The sequence below is a fragment of the Eschrichtius robustus genome, chromosome 9 (genome assembly GCF_028021215.1).
Source record: "Eschrichtius robustus isolate mEscRob2 chromosome 9, mEscRob2.pri, whole genome shotgun sequence".
NCBI lineage: Eukaryota > Metazoa > Chordata > Mammalia > Artiodactyla > Eschrichtiidae > Eschrichtius > Eschrichtius robustus.
In genome coordinates, this window is record NC_090832.1 from 50,904,927 (window position 1) to 50,930,183 (window position 25,257).

Consider the following 25,257-nt stretch of genomic DNA (forward strand, 5'->3'; position numbering starts at 1 on the left):
AGAGTCACCAACATTGAACAATAGGATTTTAGAATCAAAATGGGTTGATGAGGTTGAGTAATTAAACTGCCTCTATTTAGATTTAAGACTGAAGCATGGTGGTTGGTGACTTTTCAAGGTTACGTAAGTTTGTGTGAAGCAAAGCTGGCATCTGGCCAGATCTTCTAGATTACAAACCAATATATTCCCCATTGATCTTTGCTCCACTGTGTATCTTTAATTAACATAAAGTGAAACTCCCAAGTCAGCAGTTTTTTAAGCATTGATGAAGTCATTTACTGTTCTGTGATCTTTTTTAAAGACAAATTTTACCATCTGCCATTCAGAGAGCCACATAACCCTGTTTGGCTGAGCACAAGTCATTGAGTCAAGGGCCAGACCCTGCTGGGCCTCAGCTAATCCACTAAATCAGAGCAGCTGCCTATTTACCATCAGCTAATGAAAGGGAAATGGAGTGATTCTAAAAGCCTGGTAACCCATTCATACTGGACTTTAGAACCCTTCTTACACTATGTATTTAAATATAGGTGTGTCCGATATTTGGCAAATTGATTTCAAGCCAAATGACTAGTCATACTCAACTAGTCATACTCAAGAGCTAGAATGGGCCCAACTGGGAGGCTGTCCTAGTTTCCTGAGCCTGACCTGGCTGAATTCAGGCCTCTCCTGGCAGAGAGCAGGCATTTCCCCTTCCCTGCCTGCTTCTCAGCTCAAGCTGGGAGCAGTATGAGTATACAGGTCTTACTTGTTCTCAGAGGGTTTCCAGACGAAATGCAAAGTGAGAATAAAGAGAAGGGGAGAGCCATAGGGTACCCAGTTCTTTTCCGTCCCCGGATCTCAAGGGGAGGACCCTCCCATTCATTCCTGTTTTGTTAGTGTTTGTTGTGTCACTTCCTCCAAACAAGAAACAGCTTCTTACGAAGCCAGCCTTTCATTAGTCACGTTGGATCAACACTGGTGTAGTGGAGTCCAGATAGACCTGGGCTCCATACCAGCTCTGCCACTTGCTGTGTAACTTTGTTGCGGGTCACAGAACCTCTGTGACCCTCGGTTTCCTTTTCAGTAAAGTGGGACTCATGTGATCACTGAGATTAAGGTAATATTATTCATGGTAGATGCTTAACAAATGAGATTGATGTTTTATTAATATTAACTAGTTGAATGACCTTGGAAGAGTGCCTTCACATTCAGCTGTTTCCTTATGGGGAATATGAGGAAGTTGATCCCAAAGGTCTCTCAAGCCCTTTTCAGCACTGACAGCTCTGTGGGTCCTTTCTCCAAGGCATTCTTGAATATTGGGGAACTAGCCTCTCACCCAAACACCCTTCTCATTTCCGCCTGTCTTAGTAGTGGTCTAGTACCCTCACCCCCAAGACCCTCTTGCCCGCTCACTCATGCCGCTGTGGAAGCTGCAGACTGCCGAGTTTCCAGGGCTCTAAATCCGTGCCGGTTGCCCTCAGCTCGGGTCTAGAGGCAGACTGGTTGCAGGGTAGGCGGACCCCGCGCTTGGATCCATCGTGGGGCTCCCGGGCCGTGGATCTCCTGGTAGGAGAGGTGAGGAGGACGCAGATGCTACCTATGCATCCAACAGCTTCTGCAAACTTTTTGGCCAGTCCGAGCGCCCTCTCCGCCCAGTTCTCGGGGGCGGCCGCGCAGTACGTACTGCGCAAGGGCGGGTGGCCTTGCCCTCCCGGGAAGCCCTAGCTTTCAGGCGCAGGCTCCGAGATGGAGCCAGAGGCCGCGGGTGCGCAGTAGGGCTCCGGATGCCTCCGACCCGCTTCTCATTGGCCCCCACCAGGCGGGGCCCGGGTCTTCGGCCCTCAAGCGGAAAGCGGCGCCTGCGGTGCCACGCCCTCGGGCACCACCCTGCAGCCATGGGCGGGGCCCTGGCTGTCCCCAGCCGGGAAACGCCGGGTAATGAGATGCTAATGAGGCGCGAATAAAGCCTCTGCGGGCCGCGTGCCCTTGTGCGGGAGCTCACACCCTGCTAACTCCCCGGCCGGGCGCACCCGGCGCGCAGCCCTGCAATCCCGGCTTTTGGTCCGCGCCTCCTCCACCTCCCTTCTTCCGTCCCCGTCCCCCAACCCGCCGGACTGGGACGCCCGCCTGGCAGGAAGCGGCGCCTACGGGCTCCCGAGCCCCCTGGTAAGTTGTCCAGCTGCGCCAAATGTGCGGCCCCCGCCCGCGGAGGCCCGGGGTAGGAGTAGGGATGCGCCTCCGGGGAAATGTGGCTCGAGGCCCTCCTGAATTCCGCCTGGCCGGTCCGGCCCGTCTCTCTGCACCTCCGCCCTGCTCAGCCCCTCTCCAGACTGTACGGTCTAGAGTGTGAGTACCCCCGACCCCCGCTGCCAGTGGTCCAGCTCCCTCTCCATCCTTCCAGACCGGTCCACCCCTCGCGCATTATTTGTCCTGGTGTTTACAGGTTGGGTCGCCCCTCTCCCCACTTCGCCGAGGTCTTCCTCCTTCCCACCCCCCCAAGAGAGACCTTTGCCCTTCTTGACGTTCCGTCCGCCCCCGTCCGGGTGACCTGCGGCGGCGATTTTCATCTCCTGCTTCGGCCTGGCCGCTGGGCTCGGGCAGGGACCGGTGAGGCGACCGAGCAGGGTGAGGGGGATCAGCCCAAGGATCTCCCCCCATCAATGCCACCCACCTTCCCGAACTCCCCCGTGGGCAACCACATCCCCGTCCCCTCTGATTCCTCCGGGTCCCAGCGTGAGAAAGCTCTCTCCAACACCCCTCAAGTTGCGTGGGGGCCCGAGCGAGGGAGAAGGGGACAAAGGGAGGCCTTGTCTCAGGAGATTCCTGGGAGAGCATGCAGGGATGGGGTGGGGTGTCGATGGGAGTGAGAGGAAGCTGGGAGGGGCGAAATCTGCTGCCCTGTCGCCGCCCCCCCCCCAAGTCCCCCAACCGTACTGTGGCCCACTGGAGCAGTGGCAAGTCACAAGGGAAGTATTTTGACCACAGTGAGTCAGAAATAGACCCAGTTGTGTGTTACTCAGTCAGATGCAACATCCTGGGGCTGTTCCTTGCAGTATTTTGGTGGTGGGAAGTGGAACCTACAGGGTTAGAGACCATCTCCTCCCCGTGGGGAGGCAATGAGCAGTGCTAAGGAGGAGAACTTTGCCCCTGGCATAAGACGCACCCCACACCCAGCGTCGCACTGAGTCCATCGAGGGGTGCTGGGCACAGGGAGGCTTGGGGTGAGATGGGGCAGTACATGTGCCTAGCAGCTGGTGTTGCCGGTGTTAGATCTGTCCCTGTCTATACTGCACGGAAAACTCTCTTCCTGGGCACCCTGCCCTCTTGACATCTGAGAAATCCCCTGTGCCCTGCTTCCAGGGCCTCGGGAAGGCAGGGTAAGAATTCCTGTCCCCTGGGCCCCAGAGATGGAGCAGGGCTTGGAGATCCCTGAGCAAGAAGGCTGAGCTGGAGGCTCCCTGGCTTTCCGCATGCCCTCTGTGCCCAGGACTGCTGATTTTTCATTTCCAAATTTGGCAAGTTTCACTTGGAGTGGAAGGGATAGCAGTTGTCTCTGGAGCAGCTGGCAGAGAGGAGCAGAGCCAATCAGGGTTGGGCCTGGAGCTCCCTGGGGATACCAGACTTTCTTCTCCTCCCCTTCCTTTTCCCTTCCTCCTTTCTCCAGCCTCTTCCCTTCTCCTCCTTCCTTCTCTCCAGCAGCCACGTGCCCCTGCCCCTCCCTGGGAGCCCCAGAGGTCTCCATGGCCTCACCCACCTCCACCAACCCAGCGCATGCCCACTTTGAGAGCGTCCTGCAGGCCCAGCTGTGCCAGGATGTGCTGAGCAGCTTCCAGGGGCTATGCAGGGCCCTGGGGCTGGAGCCCGGTGGGGGGCTGCCCCAGTACCACAAGATCAAGGCCCAGCTCAACTACTGGAGTGCCAAGTCACTGTGGGCCAAGCTGGACAAGAGAGCAAGCCAGCCTGTCTACCAGCAGGGCCAGGCCTGCACCAGCACCAAGGTGGGTACACGGTGCCTGGGACGGGGCTTGGAGAGTGGGGGGAGTCAGAGGAGGGGCCAGATGCCATGCTGATGCTGCCTTGTGTGTTCGCAGTGCCTGGTGGTGGGTGCCGGACCTTGTGGGCTGCGGGCTGCTGTGGAGCTGGCGATGCTTGGGGCCCGGGTGGTGCTGGTGGAAAAGCGCACCAAGTTCTCTCGCCACAACGTGCTCCACCTCTGGCCCTTCACCATCCATGACCTTCGGGCACTCGGCGCCAAGAAGTTCTATGGGCGCTTCTGCACAGGCTCCCTGGACCACATCAGTGAGCACCATGTGGTGGCCTGGAGGGGCGGGTGAGCCTGGGCCTAGAGACAGGCCAGTGGAGGGGGTCGGGGGGCTGCTGCTGGGCCGGCCAAGAGGCAGGGTGGATAAGATTCACTTCAGCCAGGAGGCTTTCAGGACTCAGGGCCCTCACCTGTAGAATGGGCAGTTGGACTGAGTGATCTCTAAGACTTTCTCCGGCTCTGACCAGGTACACACTGGTGCTTGGGAAGGCTGGGGGGACCTGGGGTCCCTGTTCCTAATGTCCTCTCCCTTCCAGGCATCCGGCAACTTCAGCTGCTTTTGTTGAAAGTGGCATTACTGCTGGGGGTGGAAATTCACTGGGGTGTCACTTTCACTGGCCTTCAGCCCCCTCCCAGAAAGGGTAAGTACTTCGCTGCTCCTGAGGACCCCCAAGTATTTCTTTCCTTACCTACTTTCCATGGCTGTTGTGAAGGTGTAATTTGATAGACAGTGTGTCATTGCTTTCTGAACCATAAAACCCTTTAAACGTTTATTTAATTATTTCACTGGATTGTCCTGGGAATACAGGGGCCCCTTCAGATTTCCACACCTTTGTGCCACTCACACCCTCTGCCCCAGGGAGTGGTTGGCGTGCCCAGCTCCAGCCCAGCCCCCCAGCCCAACTGGCCAACTATGAATTTGATGTCCTCATCTCTGCAGCTGGAGGTAAATTCGTCCCTGAAGGTGAGTGATCCCTTCCCTCGAAGAAGCCAGCATCTTGAGCTCCTTGTGGGCCTTTCTAGGCTGTTACACCCATCCTCCTCCTGCCACCACCCCCCTGTCCCCACCTCTAGGCTTCACAGTGCGGGAAATGCGCGGCAAACTGGCCATTGGCATCACGGCCAACTTTGTGAACAGGCGCACCGTGGAAGAGACACAGGTGCCCGAGATCAGCGGCGTGGCCAGGATCTACAACCAGAGCTTCTTCCAGAGCCTGCTGAAAGCCACAGGTCAGGACCCCCCTCACAGGGTTTCCCCTCCTCGTGCCTGACTGTGGCCTGCCTCCCACCTCTCCCTCTCAGACCTGTCTGCAGTCCAAGGAATCTCGTACTTTTCCATCTTTGTGGTCTTGGCAGCAAAGAACCTGAGCCCCCAGGGATTCAGCAGCCACAGCCCCACTCGGCCACCCAGCATGACAAGTCTTAGAAATCTCTTGCAAAGTGCATGGGATTTTGCTTTGTGCTTCTTTACATATGCTTTAATATAAAAATGTTATATAACCTGCTGAATAAAAAATAAATAAAACAAAATTCGAAAATTCAAAAGAACCAAACCAAAACAAAGCGCTGCATATTCAAAATGAAAGTGGTACTTCCAGAAGGTGCCCTATGCTTACTTTGGCTTCGCACTGCCACGCCTCCCGGAGTGTGCACATACCAGTCGGAGAAGCCAGGCTGTCCTCTGCAAGCCTGTGGATTATGTGGTGCACGTCTCCCAGCTGCCACCCCACCCAAGTTTCTCACATTGCTCCACACCTTTAGGCCTCCTGGGCCTGGGACAGATGGTCCACTGTGCCACCAGAACTCATGGGCCCCCCTGTGTGTGTGGGTGGAGGTGCCGCTGCAGGCTGAGCTGTGATCCCAGCTCTCAGAGGTCAAGCATGGCTGGGGTATTTGGAGAGGTGACACGTGATGAGGAGGAGGCATATCCCTTGCACCCTGCCCTGTCCCCACAGGCATTGATCTGGAGAACATCGTGTACTACAAGGATGACACCCACTACTTTGTGATGACAGCCAAGAAGCAGTGCCTGCTACGGCTGGGGGTGCTGCGTCAGGTGGGGCCTGGGCCCAGGCAGGGAGGGGTGGGTGGGGGGCCCTGGGAGGTAGGGGCCAGGCCTGGACACAGTCTGCCCCTGGGTGTGGAGGGAGTCCATCCTCTCTGCGATGGCACTTCCTCCACCTCAATAAGCTCTTCTCCCCTGGGACTTATGTGGCAACCTGAATCATATTCTGGGCTAAACACCTTATTCCAGCCACGGGACTACACAATGTAAGCTCCATGAGGGCAGGGGTTTTGTCCGTCTCTTGTTTGCTGATGATTCCCAGTGCCTAGAATGGTGCCTGCTATGTAGTAGCACCCTGAAAGGATTTGCTGAATGAACTAGTTGAACATCTACTATGTGATAGGTACTTTGTTGAGAGCTTTGTGTTCATTTTCTCACCTAATCCACATGAGTACCTTGAGAAGTTAGGTACGTCATCTCTAAATGATGGGGAAACAGGCTCTGAGAAGTTCAGTGACTTGTCCAAAGCAGGTGTATGGTAACAGTAATGATACTGGGCCTTGGAGGCAGGGTGGGACCTGGGACCCCCAGCGAGCGGCAGGCTGAGAGTTGAGGACGGGGCTCGAGCGTGGGAGGCTGGACGTTCAAATTCTCCTCCCAGCTCAGCCTTCAACTGCTGTGTAGTCTGGGGAAGCCCGTTATTGGGGCCTTAGGATGTGTACCTTCTACACCTACGGGGACGTGATGGCCCAACTGACCCTGCTGGTTCTGATCTGTTGGCCACATAGGACTGGCCGGAGACCGACCGGCTGCTGGGCAGTGCCAATGTGGTGCCCGAGGCTTTGCAGCGCTTTGCTCGGGCAGCTGCCGACTTCGCCACCCATGGCAAGCTCGGGAAGCTGGAGTTTGCCCAGGATGCCCACGGGCGGCCCGACGTCTCTGCCTTTGACTTCACAAGCATGATGCGGGCAGAGAGCTCTGCTCGGGTGCAGGAGAAACATGGCGCCCGCCTGCTGCTGGGGCTGGTTGGGGACTGCCTGGTGGAGGTGAGGGGTCAGTGTCCCCTGACTGGGGAGGGGCTCTCCGGACCCCTTGTGAGGAGGCACAGGGGTTCCCTGGCTGGGGGAGGAAGCAGCCTCATGGGAAGGAGTGGGTATAAAAGGGTCTGCTGCTTGTAAGGAGGAGCAGAGGGTGGCTTGCTGTGTCAGGGCCCCCTCTGCTATGGCCCTGGGGTCATCTGGGCGTGGACACCCTTGTTGGACTCTCTCTGAGCTGTTTCCTGTCCTTCTGCCCCTGCAGCCCTTCTGGCCCCTGGGCACTGGAGTGGCCCGGGGCTTCTTGGCAGCCTTTGACGCCGCCTGGATGGTGAAGCGCTGGGCAGAGGGCGCTGGGCCCCTAGAGGTGTTGGCAGAGAGGTGAGGCCTGAGTTGGGGAGTTGGGGGGCGGGGTGGGGGCAGGGCTGGATATAGGACAAGAGTCAGGAGTAGGGTCAGGGATGCTGGCTGAGTAGATGGGGGCGTAGGGAAAAGAGAACGAAAGAAAGGCCTGGCGCTTCTGGAGGGGTGGGTGCTGATGGTGCCCTCCCACGTGTGCCCGTCCCCCGCCCTCATCTCCCCAGAGAGAGCTTGTACCAGCTCCTGTCACAGACATCCCCAGAAAACATGCACCGCAATGTGGCCCAATATGGGCTGGACCCAGCCTCCCGCTATCCCAACCTGAACCTCCGGGCCGTGACCCCCAGTCAGGTCAGAACCCCTGGCACCGCCCGCCAAGACTTCCCAGGTCAGCTTCCACACCCCAGGTCAGGCCTTCCCTCCTGTGGTCTGCCCAGTCCCTGCCCTGTGGGTGAGTCCCACCCAGGCAGCCCCTCCCCCATGGACTGGGGCGGGGGGTGGGGGGTGTGGTCCGCCTGCCTGGAGACCTGAGAGGGGCTGCCTTAGGTACGAGACCTGTATGATGTGGAGGCCAAGGAGCCTGTGCGGAGAATGAGTGACAAGACAGACTCAGGAAAGCCGGCCACTGGTGAGTGGGCCTTCCTCCGGGGCCACGTCCAAAATATTTACCAAGCAGCGAGGCACAAGCACCAGTGATCAGAGCAGTGGTAGCCGCTGGCGGCAGGGAGCAGGGTGCTGGAGCACTGCTGGGCAGTGGGGATGTTTGGGGCCTCCTGGAGAGTGCAGGGCAGCGGGGTGCTCAGCAGCAGCCATTTGCCAACTTGTGTGGAGTATTTCAGCACTTCAACAGCCACTGTAACGCAACAGCTGGATGGCAGCCGAGCTGCATTGTTCTCAGCTGTTCTGCCCCTTCCCGCCTTGCAGACCCCAAACCTGCCTCTCCTTTTAGTCTCTGCGCCTCCCTTGCCCCTCACCTCATAGCCTGCTGCCCTCTCTGTGGCCAGCAGTGGTTTCACTCTATTCACTCCCCTACTTTATTGCCAGAAAGATTTTTTCAAATGAGAAAACTGGGATGAAGGAGGTGCTGCTGACAGTGAGTGTTAGGCTGGTGCCCAGTAGGCGTGGGTCCTGCTTCCCCCTCCCATATAGACCCCGCACCCAGCAGCTGGGCTCTCTCTGCGGGCCCCGGTGCCTTCAGTACAGCGCAGCTTCCTCTCCCAGGGTTGGTGGCCACCCAGGAGGAGCTGCTACACTGGTGCCAGGAGCAGACGGCTGGTTACCCAGGGGTCCATGTCACCAACCTGTCTTCCTCCTGGGCGGATGGGCTGGCTCTGTGTGCCCTCGTGCACCGGCTGCGGCCCGGCCTACTGTGAGTCAGGAATTGGGCTTGGGGGTCCATGATAGCCCATCCCTCTCATGCCTCTGCCCCTCCCTCTCCAGGCAGTGTGGAATGGTGGGCAGTCACTGTGTAGCAGTTAGCACACCCAGCTGCGTCCCAGGCCACCCCTTGCTAATAATCCTGCTCTAGTCACTTCGCTTCCCTAGAGATAGATTTCCCACCTGACTCTGCCTGCCCATGAGAATCAAATGCATTCAATACGGAGAGTTTTGTGAATGGTAGAAGCCCCCCAAGGCCAGATGCTGTTGTCATTGGGGGGTGGCGTTATGTAGCACAGAGAATAAAAAACCCTTTATGCCCTCTCCTCCCTTTCCCGATGTCCCTCCCCTACTGCGCTCTCCCCCTTCCATGGGGCAAGTTCTGGTCTCCCACTGGCCTTTCTCCCTGACGCCCCACAGGGAACCCTCAGAGCTGCAGGGAGTCGGGGCTCTGGAAGCGACTTCTTGGGCGCTGAAGATGGCAGAGCATGAGCTGGGCATCACGCCCGTGTTGTCCGCACAGGCAATGGTGGCAGGGAATGACCCACTGGGCCTCATTGCCTACCTCAGCCACTTCCATAGTGCCTTCAAGAGCACACCTCACAACCCAGGTGAACCGGAGGCGGGTAGGACGGGGTGGGGTGAAGAGAGTGTGTGTGTGTGTGTGTGTGTGTGTGTGGTGTGTGGTGTGTGTGTGTGTGTGTGCCCGTGTGTGCCCTCTAAGGGACAGCCTGGGATTTCCTTTAGCCTTCTGGGCTGGCACATAGCTGTCTGTTCTGGGGGTACAGTATCGGCCCCCCATCTACCCTGATTCTCCCAGCAGGCCCAGTCAGCCAAGGCTCCCCGGGCACCGCCAGCGCTGTACTGTTCCTTGGCAAACTGCAGAGGACCCTGCAACGGACCCGGGTCCAGGTGGGGAGTTTGGGTGGGGTTGGCCTGGGCAGTGGGTTCCTTGTGGGGATCCCTGGGGTGATGAGGATGTCCAGAATGGGGGAAGGGGAGAACTGGAGGCTCAGAACGTAGGACTTCTTGCAGGGAAACGGGGAGGATGCTGGTGGCAAGAAGCCTCGCGTGGAGGTAAATGCACGCAGGGGCCGGACAGTCCCTTCCGTGAGGTACTCTTTCCCATGTCCTGTCCCCCTAGGCCTTGCTCGCCACCCCAGCTCCTTGTAACCCCCCCATCCAGTCTCGCTTCCTAGTCTCACTCCCTTTCCCTTCCAGTCCTTTCTATTCATCTGTACACATGGACTCCCCAGCTGATCCTGCCCCTCTACCTCTGGGCCTGAGCACTTACCTTTTTAGGTAGAGGCTGAGACCCCAAGTACTGAGGAGCCACCTGTCCCAGAGCCTGATGTACCAGTGACACCCGCATCCCAATACCAGGAGGTGAGAACAGGGGCCCTGTCTGCAGGCAGAGGCCTTGGAAGGGCAGGGAGGGGAAGGGAAAAACCTGGCAGCTGCCTTGGACTCCAGCTGACCTGCGGCCTGGGGGTTGGTGCAGGCCAGTGCCGAGGATCTGTGTGCACTGTGTGGGGAACACCTCTATATCCTGGAACGCCTCTGTGCCAATGGCCGTTTCTTCCACCGGAGCTGCTTCCGTTGCCATATCTGTGAGGCCACATTATGGCCAAGTGGCTACGGGCAGCACCCAGGAGATGGTGAGTGGGCCTGGGAGGCATTCAGAGGGACTCTGGGTCTGGCCCTGCTTGGGGGGGCCAGGAGCTTGAAGGTGGAGGGGAACCGGGGTGCTGGGCGTGAGGTAGAAACAGGCTGAAGATGACACTTTCTTCTCCTGAGCTCCGTCTCCTCTGTCCCCTCCAAAGCCCCAAATGGGTTCTGAGAAGCCAGGAGGCTGGTATAAATTAATCAGCCAATGCAGAGGCCTGTCACCCCCACCTTCCCTGATAAACTGAACATCTGGTCACCGGGCTGCCTACATCTGATGGCTCCTCCCCTCTCCCGCCTTCCCAGGACATTACTACTGCCTCCAGCACCTGCCGCAGCCAGGCCACAAAGAGGATAGCAGCGACAGAGGCCCTGAGAGTCAGGTAAAAGCTGCGGAAGTGTGGGATGGCGGGCGGGAAAGAGGAAAGGGCTCTCTAAGCCCGAGGCTTTGCTGGGGGTAACTGAATGTTCTCCACTACAGTGTAAACGGCATGATGGCAGGGATCTCTGTCCTGTCTTACTTATTGATGAATCCCAAGTATCTAGAACACTGCCTGACACTGTTCAGCAGACGGCATAAATGAATGAACGCCAGGGCCCACATCTGTCTCAAGGGGCTGCCTCAACCCACACTGGGCAGGTTACTGACCAGAGCATATGGTGGCTCTTCTAGGACCTTCCCATACACAGTGAGAATAACATGCCATCACGCCCCTCGATTCCCGTGGCCCCCCAGGAGGGGACCAGTCCTGTCCCAAGCCAGCCCACCCGTCGGCTGATCCGCCTCTCCAGCCCAGAACGCCAGCGGTTATCCTCCCTTCATCTCACCCCTGACCCGGAAATGGAGGCTCCACCCAAGCCCCCCCGAAGCTGCTCCGTCTTGGCCCGCCAGGCCCTAGAGGGAAGCTTTGTGGGCTGGGGAATGCCAGTCCAGAGCCCTCAAGGTAGCTGCTGGCCCAGGGTGGGGATGGGCGGGTGGCATTCGGATTCTTGGACAGGGATGTGGGGAATGGGGAGGGAGGTCCTGGGGATCTCAGCCCATGTCCACTTCTCTGCTCAGTTCTTGTGGCCGTGGAGAAGGAGGAGGAAGAAGAGAGTCCCTGCTCCAGTGACGAGGAAGCAGAGGAAGACGTGCCTTTGGACTCAGACACGGAACAGGTGAGTGGGAGGAACCTGGCCACCTATTCTGCCCAGGCCAGCATGCATCCACTAAACATACCCCGGCCCCTGCCCGGGAGAAACCCACAGCACCCAACCTCTTCTGAGCCCAAATGTCTCTGAATGTCTTCTCACCCAGTCTGACGCTTTCATGTTTCTAGGCCTCCACCTTTTCTATCAGAACGTATCCCACTTCCAGCCCAGGGTCTTTCTGGTCCCTTTCAAATGGAGCTTTCCCAACCCCTCTCCACGTGACACTGTCATAGGTTCTGTGGAACTTCGCTAAGAACTCAGGCACCATGAACAGTTACCCAACGTGGCGTCGGACTCTGCTGCGCCGTGCTAAGGAGGAGGAGATGAAGCGGTTCTGCAAGGCTCAGGTGTGGCCTAGGGGTTCCCGGACGTTCTAACGGGATCAGAGTTCTGAGACTGGGTATCAGAGCTCCTCCGGGACTCTGTTCTGGAGCAGTCCGCAGACTCCTGGGCCTCCTGTCTTGTACTCAGGCCATCCAACGGCGACAAAATGAGATCGAGGCTGCTCTGAGGGAGCTGGAGGCCAAGGGCACGGAGCTGGAGCTGGCTTTGAGGAGCCGGGGCAGTGAGTGAAGATGGGGAGGATAAGCGAGCCTAAGACACCTCTGCCTTCTGGCCCTGTGTTCCACCCCCAGCGACCGCCCCCCCCCACCCCGCCCAAACACTACCAGGCTGTGGCCCACAGCAGGTTCTGCTCCTCATGCCGTGATTCCTGTGACCCTGGTTAGAGGCCTGACTGGCCCCTCTTCTTCCTTCTTGTCAGGTTCCCCCGAACAGCAAAAGGCACTATGGCTAGAACAGTTGCTACAGCTTGTTCAGAAGAAAAACAGCCTGGTGGCCGAGGAGGCTGAGCTCATGATCACGTAAGGGGTGTCGGAGTTGGGGCGTGGGGGACGATGGCGTGTGAGCCAGGCCCCACAGCCAGGTCTTCGGTCACCCTAGACACCTGTGCCTTTTCTATCCCTGCCCCCCACAGGGTGCAGGAGCTGAACTTGGAGGAGAAACAGTGGCAGCTGGACCAAGAACTGCGAACCTACATGAACCAGGAAGGTAGGTGGGATGTGGGGAGAGGCTGGTATTTGCACAAGCCTCGTGATCTCAGATACTGCCCAGGCAACAGTCCTCTAGTCTGAGCACCTCTGAGGCTGAACTGCCTTCTGAATTGCTTCTTGAACTGGAGGAAGGCAGAGGATGGGGCTCCAGGCCCACATTCCGCACCTTCAGTTCAATCACAGCTGCACAATTGGGCTTTTACACAAGATTCCTTTAAAAGTGGTGTTGCTGCTAAACAAACAATGCTAGAAAACCATTAGTGTTGATAAACCAAATTCAGAGTGGGAAACAGCTGGGGTTGTAGAAGTCACACAGGCCGGGATTAGGTTGTGCCTCTCCTGCCGCCCTCCCCGTTCTCTGTTCTCTAAGTAAGTTTCACCTCCTCCCTTCAGAAGCCCTAAAGACAGCTGCCGACCAGCAGGCTGAGAACGAGGTCCTGAGGAAGCTAGTGGACGTGGTGAACCAGCGAGATGCCCTCATTCGCTTCCAGGAGGAGCGCAGGCTCAGTGAGCTGCCCTCGGGGCCAGGGCCCAAGGGCTAGAAGAGGGTAGGTTGCCTGTCTTCTTCTCTGCAAGGAAGACTGCCTCACCCCAGGACAGTGCCACCCTGTTCATTGGGGCTGCCTGGGAGAGGCCTCACTGTTTACAATAAAAAAGCTTCTGCCGTAAACAGGACTTTGGCTACCTACAGGGGGGAGGTGGGGGAGTGTGCAGGGAGGGCAGCTGTGTAGGAGCCTGAAGGTCTACACTGTGACAATCACACCGACCCTTGGCCCCAATCACTGCCTCTACAAGGAAAAGGGCAGCGCCACCAAAGTGTCAAGCTTTATTGTTCCTCTGCTCTGTCTCCCTCCTGCTGCCCCAGGAGCAGGGCTGGCTGGTCCTGGGCCTCCCTTGCCCTTCCCAGCACATGCTGGAGCTCGGCTCGGGCCCGACACAAGCCCTTGGCCTCCTGCACGTGGAAGAGATAGAATGCACCCGCCCCCAGCACCAGTCCTACACTGGGGGTCCAGAGCAGTACAGCAACTTCCCTGATCTCTCCTCCAGCCGCCAGGGCACACAGCAACGCCAGGAGAAGGAGCCCTAGACCAGTCACGTAGCCAGCGATGGTGGCCCACCAGCGACCTTGAGCCATGCCCTGGTCCAGTTCTGCCCAGGCCTCCCTTAGCACACTGATCAGCGGCGACCTCTCTGCTGGTCCAAGAACAAAGCGGGGCAGTGGGGAGGGAGAGTGAGGGTCTGAGGGAGGGATGGGGCTGCCCCGTGGGGAAGGGCCAAGGAAAAGGATGGGGCTGACTCACCATGGGTAGGGCTGGGGTTGTGCTGGGGGGGGCTGTGTCTCACACACAGAGTAGCCATCAGTGCCTCATGATCAGAGAGGGGGCTGCCGCTGTGAGGCTCGTGGCCTGTAGTAGTTCTGAGAGTCTTACAGGAGATGTATAGCCCAGACACCGCCTAGAAAAAGAGCCAGAGAGAAATTTCTGAGCGCGCCTTTCCCAGAGAACCAGTTCCTAGGTATCCCATTCTCCAGCCGCCACTGATAAAAGACTAGACTAGTTGGACAAAGAATCAGGATAGGCTGGTGAGCCATGAAGAGAGACAGAGGGTGAAGGCATGTTGCAGGGAGAGGCCTGACCTTATAAAGCACATAGTCGATGCGGATACCCAAGGGGAATTGCTCTAGCTCCTGCCGGTTGACGTAGCAGTTCTCGGGTACCATCGTACAGCCTTCTTCAGGGCCCTAGGTGAATAGGGGGCTTGAATGAGGATGCAGGGGAAAGGAGGAGGGAGAGAGGCTGGGGGTGTAGGTGGGGCAATAATCAAGCAGGTCCTCACCTTGAAGTCCCGAGTCTCCAGAAAGGCATCGTGCAGTCCCGTCCACTCCTTCAGCAGGCGGCAGCCCAGGTCCTTTGGGTGCAAGTTGAGGTCCCCACACAATAGGACCACATCAGCTTTCTTGGACGTGTGGCTGGGGGAACCAAGATGGTGAGGCAGGAACTCTTCCCTCATCAGCTCTGCCCTAAAAGTGGGGCCTTAGCCACCCCTCGGTTCCTGGACCCCATCCCACTTCCCCTGTCGAGCCCAGGCTCACACACTGGATGAACTGGGCCAGTTCCCAAGCTTGGGCCACACGATGTGCTAGGTAGATGTCCTTCTGTCGATTGTACTCGGCATGGAGCTGAGCAAGATAGAGGAGACAATTTCAAATGAGACTGAGGGTCCCAAGGGCAGGAGTAAATCAAGCTTGGGTCTGTCACTTGGCACGCTGCTTGGTAAAATATGTGTGAACCTTGCCTACTGGCCTTAGGAGATCCTGCCACCACACCTCACCCCAAGGCAGCCTGGCTAGAGGAGGAGTCCCATCTCTCCCTCCCAGGACCAGGCCGCCTGCCCCAGCCTTAAGCACTGCCGGCCTCACTCACATGGGTCACGTAGGCGTTGAGCACCAGTCCACCCAGATGGAGCACCAGCAGCCCCACGGCCTTCCCACAGAACCAGTCACCGTGGTGGATCTGTAGGCAGGAGGGGGCGGGAGCTCAGGGCACTGCTACCCTCTTTCTGCCCATCCCCTGCAGCCCTAGGAAGGCCACCTCCTTTACCATGTGTTAGCGGGCGGCGGGGTGGGGAAGGGAGGTGGAAGAGGTCACAGGTCAGGCTCACCATATAGGGGTAGCCATTGAGGGTGAAGACGTGCTGGGTGAATTCCTGGATTGGGTGTTTGGAGAAGACACAGAGACCACTGCCAATGATGCCGCTGAAAAGCCAAGTCCTAGTCAAGAGCTGCAAAAGCAGGGAGAGAAATACCCAGCCCCTTTCCCCTCCCCCATCTCCCAGCTCTTATCAGCTACTTTTTTCTCCCTCTGCTGCTGGTACCACCCCAGATCGAAGCTCAAGGCGACGGCTTTTACGTGGGCTGACAGGATGGCCTGATGATAAATTTGATGACCTGAAGAGATAGATCTTCCTCATTCCACCTTCGTCCGCTCCCACACCCAGAAGAGGGGACGCCGGGGAAGAGGGAGGCAGGCGCAGGAAGCACGGGGAAGGGCTGGCAGGGCCAAGGGCTTCCAGCTCCGAGACCAGGCTTCTGGGCCAGTGGGCTTCTCACCTCCTGAAGTAGTGCGCTGCTGGGTAGGCGGGCAGCAGCTTCTGCCTTAGGTACTGGAAGTCCTGCTCGCTCCACACCTGAGGGGAGGGGTGATGATACCTGCCGGCCCTTCCCCCAGGGCGGGAGCCCCCGCCCGCGCCCCAGCCGCCCCCACTCCCGCCGGGCCTCCACACCAGGTCCGCGCGGCCCCACCTCCTCCAGGAGAGCTAGGTCGAAGCTCTCCCTGTTCAGAAAGTCTCCCAGGCGCTTCACGCGGTCGGCCCGGTGCTTGCTCAGGTAGGGAATGCCCCTGAGGACGAAAAGCACAGAGGAGGTGACGGCTGGGGCGCTCGGGCAGCAACGGCCAGGTGCGGGCCCCGGAGGGAGGGGTTGCCCCGCACCCCGCACCCCGAGGGGTAGGGCAGGGGAGCGCCGTGGCCCGGCTGTGAGGAAGGCCTCCTGCCTCTGGCGAGCGAGGCGGCGGCCCCAGACCCGGGTCGGCGGGCGCACTCACCAGCAGTTGAGGTTAAAGACCCTCAGTCGCAGGGAGAAGTTGGGCTTCATAGCGGGGACGCTCGGCGGCGCGGGACGGCTCGGCTTCCGCAGCGACGGCCGCGTTGGGGACAGCGGCGGGCGGGCGGCCTTCCCCGCGGGGCACCGCGCACAGGTGGTCGCCCTGCTCCCGCTCTCCCGGGAAGGCCGCGGCCCCGAAGTGCACGCGCCCGGGGACTGACTCCCGCGTTACCCGGGAAACCGGCCGGCTGGCCCCAATCTGGCTGCGCGGCAACCCGGAAAGGCGATCTGCGGTGAAATCAGGCGCTGACGGGAGGCGACTACCGCGCTGGAGGACCCTGGGCTTGGGGTCCCAGAGGAGGTCGGGGGGGACGGGGGCGGCGGCGAACCACGCTGAAGCACGCGAGGCGTGGGGTCCCCGTTCCTTTTCTCCGAAGCTCGTCGCTGGTGGCGGCCGCCCACGCGTCCTCTCCAGCCTCTCGACCGCCTCCACAGCAACAGGCACAAAGTTGAGGAAAGGCCGAGCCTTCGCCGACCGCCCCGCCCCCGGCCCCCTCCTTCCGGCGAACGGCGGGGGCGGGGCCGCGCGGTTGCCCTGGCGACGCGCTGTGTTTGTGACCCGCGGAGTCCCCGCGCGCAGCCATGGCGAGCAGCTCGCAGACACCGCCCGAGCAGCCGCTGCAGGTGAAAGTGGTGGGGCTCTTCAAAAGCTCCAGCTTTCAAATTGCGAAGAGCGCCGCTGAGGTAACCGCGAAGAAACCACAAGGGCGGAAGGCCCGTCCCGCTTCCGGTCGTGCGCCTCCTGGTGGCGGGGGTCGAGGTTCAGGGAGGGGATGTCCCGGCTGGGGTGGGCTGTCTCTGGATGGATCTCAGCGTGCAGAGGGCGAAGGCCGGTCCAGGCGGGAGTTCCACTTCGAGAAGGGCTACCTTTAAAGGGAGATCCTAGCGAAGGAATCGTTCAGAACCTTGTTGGGAATAAAGGTGATTCCTACCTCTACATTAACACACATTTTATCCCACATTAATTTTTAACTGAAATTACAGATTTTAAAACTTTGTGGAAAAAATGTTACCATTATAACTAGCTGATTTTTTTTACAAACTCCTTTCCCAAGTGATTTTTGAAAACTATTCATTCGGGGAGGGTTTTTGTTGTTGTTGTTTTTCTTTAAAGTTTCTATAGCAGTCACTGCATTCCAATCGAATTAGGTGCTTACGGGATTTCTTAACAAATGACCCAGAAGTGCTTTGGAGAATACAGACATTTCTTTGTAAACATGCAGAACAATGTAAAACGAAAGACACTTTAAGTAACTGGAAGAATTAGGCCAGGTCAGTAATGCCGCAGCATTCCTAAAACCCGAATGCAGCAGAAATGTAGAAGTGTATAAAACGTTGAAATGTAAAATTCAGCACTTCTTTGGGGTTTGCTCCAGAAATGCTGTTGTAAGATTATGCCAAGCTTCTCTCCTTCAAAACCCCACTAGACTCCAGGACAATGCCTTATTCATGTCTGTATCTCCCTAAGTACCCAGCTGGATACTTGACACAAAATGTTCCCAAATAGAAGAAATCTTAAGAAATTCCTAACTTCTTACCTGCTCCAAGTTCACAGAGTTAGTTTGAATTTAAATCAAGTCAGGAAATAGTGACTGATCTGTGAAATAAGTGAAGTTTACATCAAGATGAAAAGAACAAGTGATAAGACTGTGAAAATGATACATGGATCATTAAAAGAAGTAGAAATTATGGACTGTGTTAGCTGGGCTGATAGGATCAGCAAAGTTATATGGCCCAAATTGTATTTAATAAGTGTGAGGGATTTTTTTTCTCTTGTTTTTCTTAGCTCCTTTTCTGAAGGCACATGTTTTCTCCACACTATAGAGAAGATGTTGGCAAATTTTTTTTCTGTAAAGTCCACATATAAAATTATTAGGCCTTTGGAGCCATAGCTTCTCAATCATGACTACTCAACTCTGTCCTTGTGCAAAAGCAGCCACAGACAGTAATGTAAATGAATGGTGGTTTTCCAATAAAACTTTTATTATGGACACTGCAATTGGACTTGCATATAATTTCACAGGACATGAAATGATTCTTCTTGTGATTCTTTTTCAACTGTTTAAAAATCTAAAAATTATTCTTAGTTCTCAAGTCTTACCAAAACAGGCAGTGGGCCAGCTTTGACCTGCTGGCCACAGTTTGCCAACCCCTGTTGCAGAGGACACTAAGTCAAGAAAACAACATCTTTATTATATTAATAATGTTAATTTTCAGTTTCTTAAGTTTTGCCTACTGTAGCTCTACTTGAATATGAAAATATATGAATGTAAATTCAGTTAGTTCTATGTTAATAAAGGATCCTTGAATATATTTCCAACATGATCACTTGTGAGCAATCCCTGATGCCTAATTAACTGAAAGATTTAGATTTATAAAGAGTATTACATAATGTAGTCCATTCTGGAACAAATTATGAAGAAAGCATGATTAAGTATGCTTAATTTGAAAACTATTGGGCTTATTAGTTATTCCAGATGGTCCCTCAGAAACAGCAGTCATCCTGCATGACTGCCTCAGACAGAGCACAGACACTGGAATTGAGAAAAAGGACACATCAGCTGTTGGGTGGGTACAGCAGACTAAGAAGGAAATGGCCAGATTGCTGTTGCCCTCTTCTGGTCCCAAGGCAGTGTACACTCACATCCTGGCTTTCTCCCCCTTGGACTATCCACCCTTGATGAAGCATGCCAAGCCAGTGTCCCCTTAGACCACAACAGAAGTGGCCAGATGACACTTTTCCCTGTTGGTCCATTTACTTCTCAGACCTGCTCAGAAAGGTGATGCCTAACTGTTACTGCCTCAACTGCCTTCCCTCCTTGCTTTAGGAGGAGGCAAAGTGTAACATAACAGGAACCAAAACTTTTTTTTTTGACACATGTTGTTAACCAGTAAGAATTTTCTCTGATTCATACAGACAAAACAAAATACATTAAGTCAATACATGCTCAATGTCTAGACAAAAACACATTTAATATTTACTTCTCTTTTTCCCAAGGGGTATAACCACAACAATATCCTTTTGGTCATTCTTCATATGTCAGTGAATTAAAGCAATAACATTTCTTTATTTTAGTTAAAAGTATCCATAGATCCACTGAGGTTTAGTAAGAGTTTAATTTAGGGAAAAACTGGTCCTAAAAGAACATGGCAGGTCACGAAACTATTGGCATAAACTCACTTGTACATTTGTTTATGCAGTTGCTATGTGTGGATGGTCCACTATGTACCAAATATTGAGGCCAGTGGGAAACTAAGACATAGTCTTTGCCCTCAAGGAGTTTATTCTCTTCAGATGAGAGACCAATTAGTATGGCCTGGGGAGGGACTTACTGGAGGTAAGCACAGGGGCCTCTGGGAGCTGGCAAGGGGCATCTAAGCCAGACTGTGGCTTGGGTGTATGTTGCATAAAACTTCCTGAAGACCCCATAAAAACTGGGGGGAATGATTTCTACTTTAAAAGAGAACTTACTCTAAAATAATTATTCTATTTTGAAACCTAGAGTCTGAAGAGTAATTATCCATCCAAATTTGAAGACCCTATAATAGTTCCTGTTCAAGAATTTGCATGGGATCAATATCTACAGGAGAAAAAAAGGGTAAAGGATATTTGGGGTGTGGGAAATGAGCCAAGTTTTGCCTGATTTATTTACATATGCATTGGTTTGGAAAAACTGAAGCAGTAATTTTGATACAACTAGATTTTATTTCTCTAAATTATGCACTTTTCCTAAATTATTTCAGTCATTTTACCAAGCTGATTTTAAGAAAGAGTCAAACATTTACAGAATTTTCTTTTGGAAAGCATATGATAAAGGTAAGTTTTAAACTCTCAGTGCTGCTATTTACTCCTGCCCATGGCTACCCTTCTTTCCCGGCATATCACTTACTCATACTTCCTGTGACACTCGGGCACTCAGGTTACTGTGGTCTGGCACTCTTTTTGGCCCTAACTCTGGAAGGTTTCAGTGGTGTCCAGCACAGATATAGCAGGGGAGCATGTAGGGTTGCCTAGGGGAGCTCTGATGGTAGGCGCCAACTTCCCACAGGGTAGCCGTGTCCTAATGGAAGCTTCCTTCTCTGCATTCTCCCCCCTAACAGTACCCTTGGAGAACTCCAGACCCTAAGGCTGGCAGAGCTTATCCAGGGATGGCAGATTGGTTTCCTCTTGGGTGCCATCCCTGATTAACTGGTAGTGCTGCCTGGAACATGTGGCATCCTGGCTCAGATACAGCTCATGTTGGGGGACAGGCTAGAATGGGTACGCCTCCTGCTTGTCACCCTTGGCCCAGTCCTGTAGAGTCCCAGTCCTGGCTTCCCTACCCAACCCCATCTCTCAGTGGCTGATGAGATCCCATTTCCCCTGACCAGAGCAGTTGTGATTGTCCTGTGCTAGATTGCACAAGGATGTCCTGTGATTTATCATGCAGATAGTGCGGCTTTACTTCACTCTCTGCTCAGTCACATGAACAGTGCAAGACTGAGTCAAGAATACCATATGTTAAGTCTCATACCATTTTCACAGCCACAGTACATTTTCATTATATAATTCAAACAGAACCATAACAAACACTTACCTATGGTGCTTATTATATGCCAGGCACTATTCTAATGACTTCTATAAATATTAACTCTAATCATTACAACAACTAGGGTGACCAGTGGTCCTGGTTTGCCTGGATCTGAGGGGTTTGCTGGAATGCACGAATTTCAGTGCTAAAACTGGGACAGTCCTAGGCGAACCCAGACAGTTGGGCACCCTACGTAAAACAGTATGTTTTTCTTAATTTTTATCACCAAACTTCCTAAACTGCCTATCGTATCGTGCTCTCCACCTACAGGAAGGCCATGATTTCACGCTTCGTGGTTTGCACCCATTCCTCTTCCGTATTCCCACCATACTCTGAAAGACTGGTGTGGATTCCATTCTGCAGTTTCTGACCCTTGTCAGCCTGGGTTGCTAACCTTGAGCTGTTTTGTGTTCTCTTCCTCTGCTTTTCTCATGGGGCCTGAATGAGGCTTCCTAGGTCATCAATGCTGCTTCTTCCCACATATCCTTAACTTCTGTCTCCTCCCTCATCTCCTGGATACTTGCCACCTTAACCTCTTCTTCCTCTTCAGGCCAGCTTTTTGTTCTCCTTTCACATAAGCATTGTCTTATGTTATACATAGTGCTTCTTAGCACATTTGAGGTTAGTCTGCACTGGCCTCACTGCTTCAGTATAATGTAATGCCAACCATGAGGGATGGCTTCAGAGCCTTTGGGAAGGCCCTTTTTCCCCCTCCAAAAAAAGGCAACATCATACATCTTAGTGCTGGAAAGCCCTAGAAAACATCGGGTCCAGCCTGCTATCTTGAGGCAGGCGATGAGGGCTCCTCATGTATAGAAGACACCCAGACAAGGCACGTAACCTTCAGCCTCCAAATAAAGTGTACCTGCTACTGCATTTCTCCTACCAGGGTAGCTAAAATATCCACAATTAAACTTTCCCTCCCCTTTTTAAAGTTTTGTGTCCCGTAAAATGTGAGAACCCTGATGAATTTCAACATTCCAGGGAGTACTGACCCATAGGCTCAGCGATTCACAGTTCAGCATGAACAAGTTTAGGAAGTGAGGAATCTGAAGCGAGCTCCTCCTGAGAGAAGAGCCGGGAATGGAGCACACTGGCAGCTGAAGGCAAACCGTTCCCCAAACCGGTGTTTCTCCAAGTGCGGTCTCCAGACCAGCCGAAGCAGCAGCGTCCCATGGGATGTTGTTAGAAATGCAGATTCTCAGGCCCCATCCCAGAATCAGAAACTTGGGGTGGGGCTCAGGAATCTGTGATTCTGACTGCCCACTAAAATTGGAGAACAGCTGTCCCAGATGATGCATGGCTTTGCCAGGACTGGCACCGGGTAATAATAAACCAGATCTACTCAGAGGCCACATTACTCAGTGGCCACACACTGAGGTTTAGGAGGTTGGCTGGCAGTGCTGTATGGATGAAAACACCAATGCACTTCATTCTGAGGGGCTTAGGGCTTAAAAGTGTTAAGAAGGGACTTCCCTGGTGGGCCAGTGGTTAAGACTCCGCACTTCCACTGCTGGGGGCACAGGTTTGATCCCTGGTCGGGGAACTAAGATCCCGCATGCTGCGCAGCCAAAAAATAAGTAAATTACTTGAGTTAAAAAAAAAAAAAAAAATTGTTATGGAAGAGGTGAGTTCTCTTCCTCACGGCCCCTGGTGTGCCCCGCAAACTGCTCCTGGCCCTCAGGAGGCATTTCCTCACCTGGTCTGATTTCCCTCCATCAAAAAAGCGTTCTTTCCATCCTTCCCATTGAAAACCATGTCTTATTTAGGACCCCTAACCAACTATGCATACAGTAAAATGTGCTTCAGAAATGAAGCTAAAAGACTGCATTTTGTTTTCAAATTAATATAACAAGTATGCTATGCACATAGACTTTTATTACCAGATTACCATCTATTTTCTAAGATCGTACCATTTTAAAGATCACTGTTAGGTCATTCTTTGATTTCAACACCGTCAGAGTCTTGAAAATGTTCTTAAATTCCCTTTGAGAACAAAAAATATATTTTCTGAAAGACGGCAAAAAATATATTTTTTAAAGATTCAGCCCTAGGGTTGATTCAAGCTCTGGCTTGTGGGTTTAGCTAGGTTCCCCCCTATCCCTACCCCCACCCCCCTTTACCTTTTCTTGGTCCTTTTCCTTTACAGGAACTTAAGAATGAAATCTGGGAATATTCTTCCTATGTGATGTGTTTTATTAACGATCAGCTCCTGGGTGATGCACTTGATCTTCAGAAATGGGCCCACAAAGTGTGGGATATAGTTGATTTTAAGCCTCCTGCACTTTATGAAGCACTTACTATGGATTATTCTGCCAAATTCTTAAGAGACACGAAGGCAAGTTGCACTAATTTTTTAAAGGAAAATAGTGGAATCTTTGAGCATTTACATTGATTGACCATTAATTACTGATAACCTAGCAAAGGGAATATAAAAGAGTAAGAGACTAGGTTAAGTTCTCAATGACCTTATGATCCAGTTGCAAAGGATTCATGGCAGGGTTTGGCTTGGTGGTGTGTAAAGCAAGCCTATCTCACAGCAGGCAGATGGCACCGGGAGAAGATCATCCCTGTTCAAACATTCCTACTCCCCGCTAGAAGCTTATATGCATTAATTGTCATCTATTTAAAAATATTAAGACCTTCCCCCTCAGAGAAGGTCAAGCCTATCCTTCATTCACCTTTAGCATGAAATATTTTAATTAATACTTTCTAACAACCTAAGTGACAGCTACTGCACTAGAGAATGGCAAGTTTGAGAAGGTGACGTTTTAAAGCATGACACATAGTTGGCAAGAGCAGGACTAGACAAGCTATGGCATTGGGGAGGTTTCCAATGGCAGAGGACAGTTAGGAAGTGTGAGGTCCAGAGAGCAAGAGACCGCCATCAGGGTGGAATGGCAATAGAGGTAAAAGTATGTAATTTTGCTCAGAAACCTTGTAGCCAACACTTACCACGTGCTGAAAATTATTTCACACCCATGGTGGCCTGTGCCTACATAAAGCCCCAGTGCTAGGATCTGAGTTGTGCAAAGGCAAAGACCTTGTCTCGTTCACCCTTGTTCAACCACTGCCTTGAACAGAATCTGAAACATTGGAGGTGCTCTGTGAATATTTTGTTGAATAAACAATGCACTTGGAAAATGCTTGAAACTCTAGGGTGTGGGGAGGAAGTTAACATTCATAGCAGTTCATTCCCAAAGGGACAGGAGTCTAGAAGTACATGGTGTACTCTGGGAATGGCAGGGGACAGCAGGGAGGCCAGAATTAGTGGGAAATGACACTGGGAAAATGAGAATCAGTCAGGATTCTTGGTGCCAACAGTACCAAGCTGTTCTCATTAACTTGAGGAGAAAAAGTATGTATTAAAAGGATGTTGGTAACCTCACAATTGACAGGAAGGCTGGAGAATCAACTTTGGAAAGCAGGCAGGAACCAAGGGAGACCTGGCAGCAGGAAAACATAGCCAGAGTCACGCCCCAGGAATGTGCAGCCAGGATGCTGCCATGGGTGCCCAATGGCCCTAATGCTGCCTTCACCGAGCATAACTTCTCAGCTCTCCTTGGGTCTTTGTCACTTCCTAGACATCTAAGGCCCCGGGCAGGAGCACCTGACTAGTTGAGCTCTGTTATATGCCCACACCCTGGCTCACACATAGCGGGGAAAGAGAGGAGGTTCTCCAGAGGCTGGTGCAACCTTGTGAGGAGTTTCTCAAATAGGAAAGGTGCTTAGATGTTTAAAAAAAACAAAAAACAAACAAACCCCAAAACCAGGTCCACTAGAGAAAGGTTGAACTTACTGTCCTCTCTTAACCAGTTAGTTAGATTTCATCCAGAAGGAAGCAAGCCAACAGAACTTTTCATCAAGAGTATGACATCATCTTCTTTGGTGTTTCGGAAAAAATTTTAGGGCTGTGACCAAACAGGGTACAGTGGGGAAAGCTTGGTGGCAGGGCGGCCATTTGGAAATCTGCTATAGTAGTGTGAGCTAGAAATAATGACAGCCTGAATTAATTAGTGGCAGTAAGGAGAGAGGACCTAGATTCCAGAGAAAACCCTTGGATTTTTTTCCACAGAGGCTAGATTTTTCGTGCTGAGTAAAACCCAGGGACTTGTTTGCTTCTGGTTTGGAATGATATAGCAGACAATTAGGTTTGGCTGCTAGGTGACATTATTTGTGTCACAGTCACTTACTCTCTTTTCATTAGAATTTTTAGAATTATCTACTCTTGACAACCACATAAAGATAATATATTGATGCCCAGGGAAGTTTAATGATGTCTGAATGGACTCACTCACTTCAGAAATCAATTATGACTTG

General features: G+C 53.6%; 3 protein-coding genes across 11 annotated transcripts in view; 2 read left to right on the plus strand and 1 right to left on the minus strand.

Annotated features, from left to right (window-relative positions):
- The first annotated feature begins 1,808 nt into the window (after positions 1-1,808).
- Positions 1,809-13,375, plus strand: MICAL1 (microtubule associated monooxygenase, calponin and LIM domain containing 1). Of its 7 annotated transcripts, none has more exons than XM_068551303.1 (25): positions 1,810-2,145; positions 3,644-3,977; positions 4,071-4,278; positions 4,558-4,662; positions 4,881-4,985; positions 5,096-5,251; positions 5,977-6,077; positions 6,815-7,072; positions 7,326-7,441; positions 7,645-7,771; positions 7,967-8,048; positions 8,642-8,789; positions 9,218-9,408; positions 9,618-9,709; positions 9,833-9,874; positions 10,100-10,183; positions 10,299-10,455; positions 10,769-10,845; positions 11,136-11,406; positions 11,523-11,620; positions 11,887-12,000; positions 12,125-12,218; positions 12,417-12,516; positions 12,630-12,703; positions 13,099-13,375. In XM_068551303.1, exons 2-25 carry the CDS (start codon positions 3,720-3,722, stop codon positions 13,245-13,247), a joined length of 3,207 nt encoding a protein of 1,068 aa, XP_068407404.1. In that variant the 5' UTR covers positions 1,810-2,145; positions 3,644-3,719; the 3' UTR covers positions 13,248-13,375. The 7 variants fall into 7 exon arrangements, with proteins under 7 accessions (XP_068407407.1, XP_068407404.1, XP_068407403.1 ...); XM_068551302.1 differs by having other exon boundaries at positions 3,676-3,977; XM_068551304.1 differs by having other exon boundaries at positions 3,679-3,977.
- Positions 13,376-13,517: 142 nt separating this feature from the next.
- On the minus strand, positions 13,518-16,513 carry SMPD2 (sphingomyelin phosphodiesterase 2). Of its 2 annotated transcripts, none has more exons than XM_068551311.1 (10): positions 16,308-16,513; positions 16,007-16,103; positions 15,815-15,891; positions 15,367-15,460; positions 15,129-15,218; positions 14,802-14,884; positions 14,542-14,674; positions 14,342-14,446; positions 14,007-14,160; positions 13,518-13,896 (listed from the first exon to the last, which is right to left on the minus strand). In XM_068551311.1, the coding sequence occupies exons 1-10, from the start codon at positions 16,355-16,357 to the stop codon at positions 13,532-13,534; spliced, it is 1,248 nt and encodes a 415-aa protein (XP_068407412.1). In that variant the 5' UTR covers positions 16,358-16,513; the 3' UTR covers positions 13,518-13,531. The 2 variants fall into 2 exon arrangements, with proteins under 2 accessions (XP_068407412.1, XP_068407411.1); XM_068551310.1 differs by having other exon boundaries at positions 13,518-13,899.
- Positions 16,514-16,754: 241 nt separating this feature from the next.
- The window catches only part of PPIL6 (peptidylprolyl isomerase like 6), a 34,898-nt gene continuing 26,395 nt past the window's right edge, over positions 16,755-25,257 (plus strand). For both annotated transcript variants that reach the window (XM_068551312.1, XM_068551313.1), the window contains exons 1-3: positions 16,755-17,050; positions 19,870-19,965; positions 23,087-23,275. In XM_068551312.1, coding sequence (XP_068407413.1) covers positions 16,949-17,050; positions 19,870-19,965; positions 23,087-23,275 — 387 coding nt within the window. In that variant the 5' untranslated portion in view covers positions 16,755-16,948. The remainder of the gene's footprint in view (positions 17,051-19,869; positions 19,966-23,086; positions 23,276-25,257) is intronic.

What these genes read in the sequence shown, in the direction of transcription:
- MICAL1 (XM_068551303.1), top strand. Translation starts at nt 3,720, where the DNA reads ATGGCCTCACCCACCTCCACCAACCCAGCGCATGCCCACTTTGAGAGC. An exon ending in AGGTAAATTCGTCCCTGAAG is followed by an intron (nt 4,986 to 5,095) that starts GTGAGTGATCCC and finishes CCCCACCTCTAG; the next exon opens with GCTTCACAGTGCGGGAAATG. An exon ending in GCAAGAAGCCTCGCGTGGAG is followed by an intron (nt 9,875 to 10,099) that starts GTAAATGCACGC and finishes TTACCTTTTTAG; the next exon opens with GTAGAGGCTGAGACCCCAAG.
- SMPD2 (XM_068551310.1), bottom strand. Translation starts at nt 16,357, where the DNA reads ATGAAGCCCAACTTCTCCCTGCGACTGAGGGTCTTTAACCTCAACTGC. An exon ending in GTCTTTAACCTCAACTGCTG is followed by an intron (nt 16,104 to 16,307) that starts GTGAGTGCGCCC and finishes TTTCGTCCTCAG; the next exon opens with GGGCATTCCCTACCTGAGCA. An exon ending in TCAACGCCTACGTGACCCAT is followed by an intron (nt 14,885 to 15,128) that starts GTGAGTGAGGCC and finishes TATCTTGCTCAG; the next exon opens with CTCCATGCCGAGTACAATCG.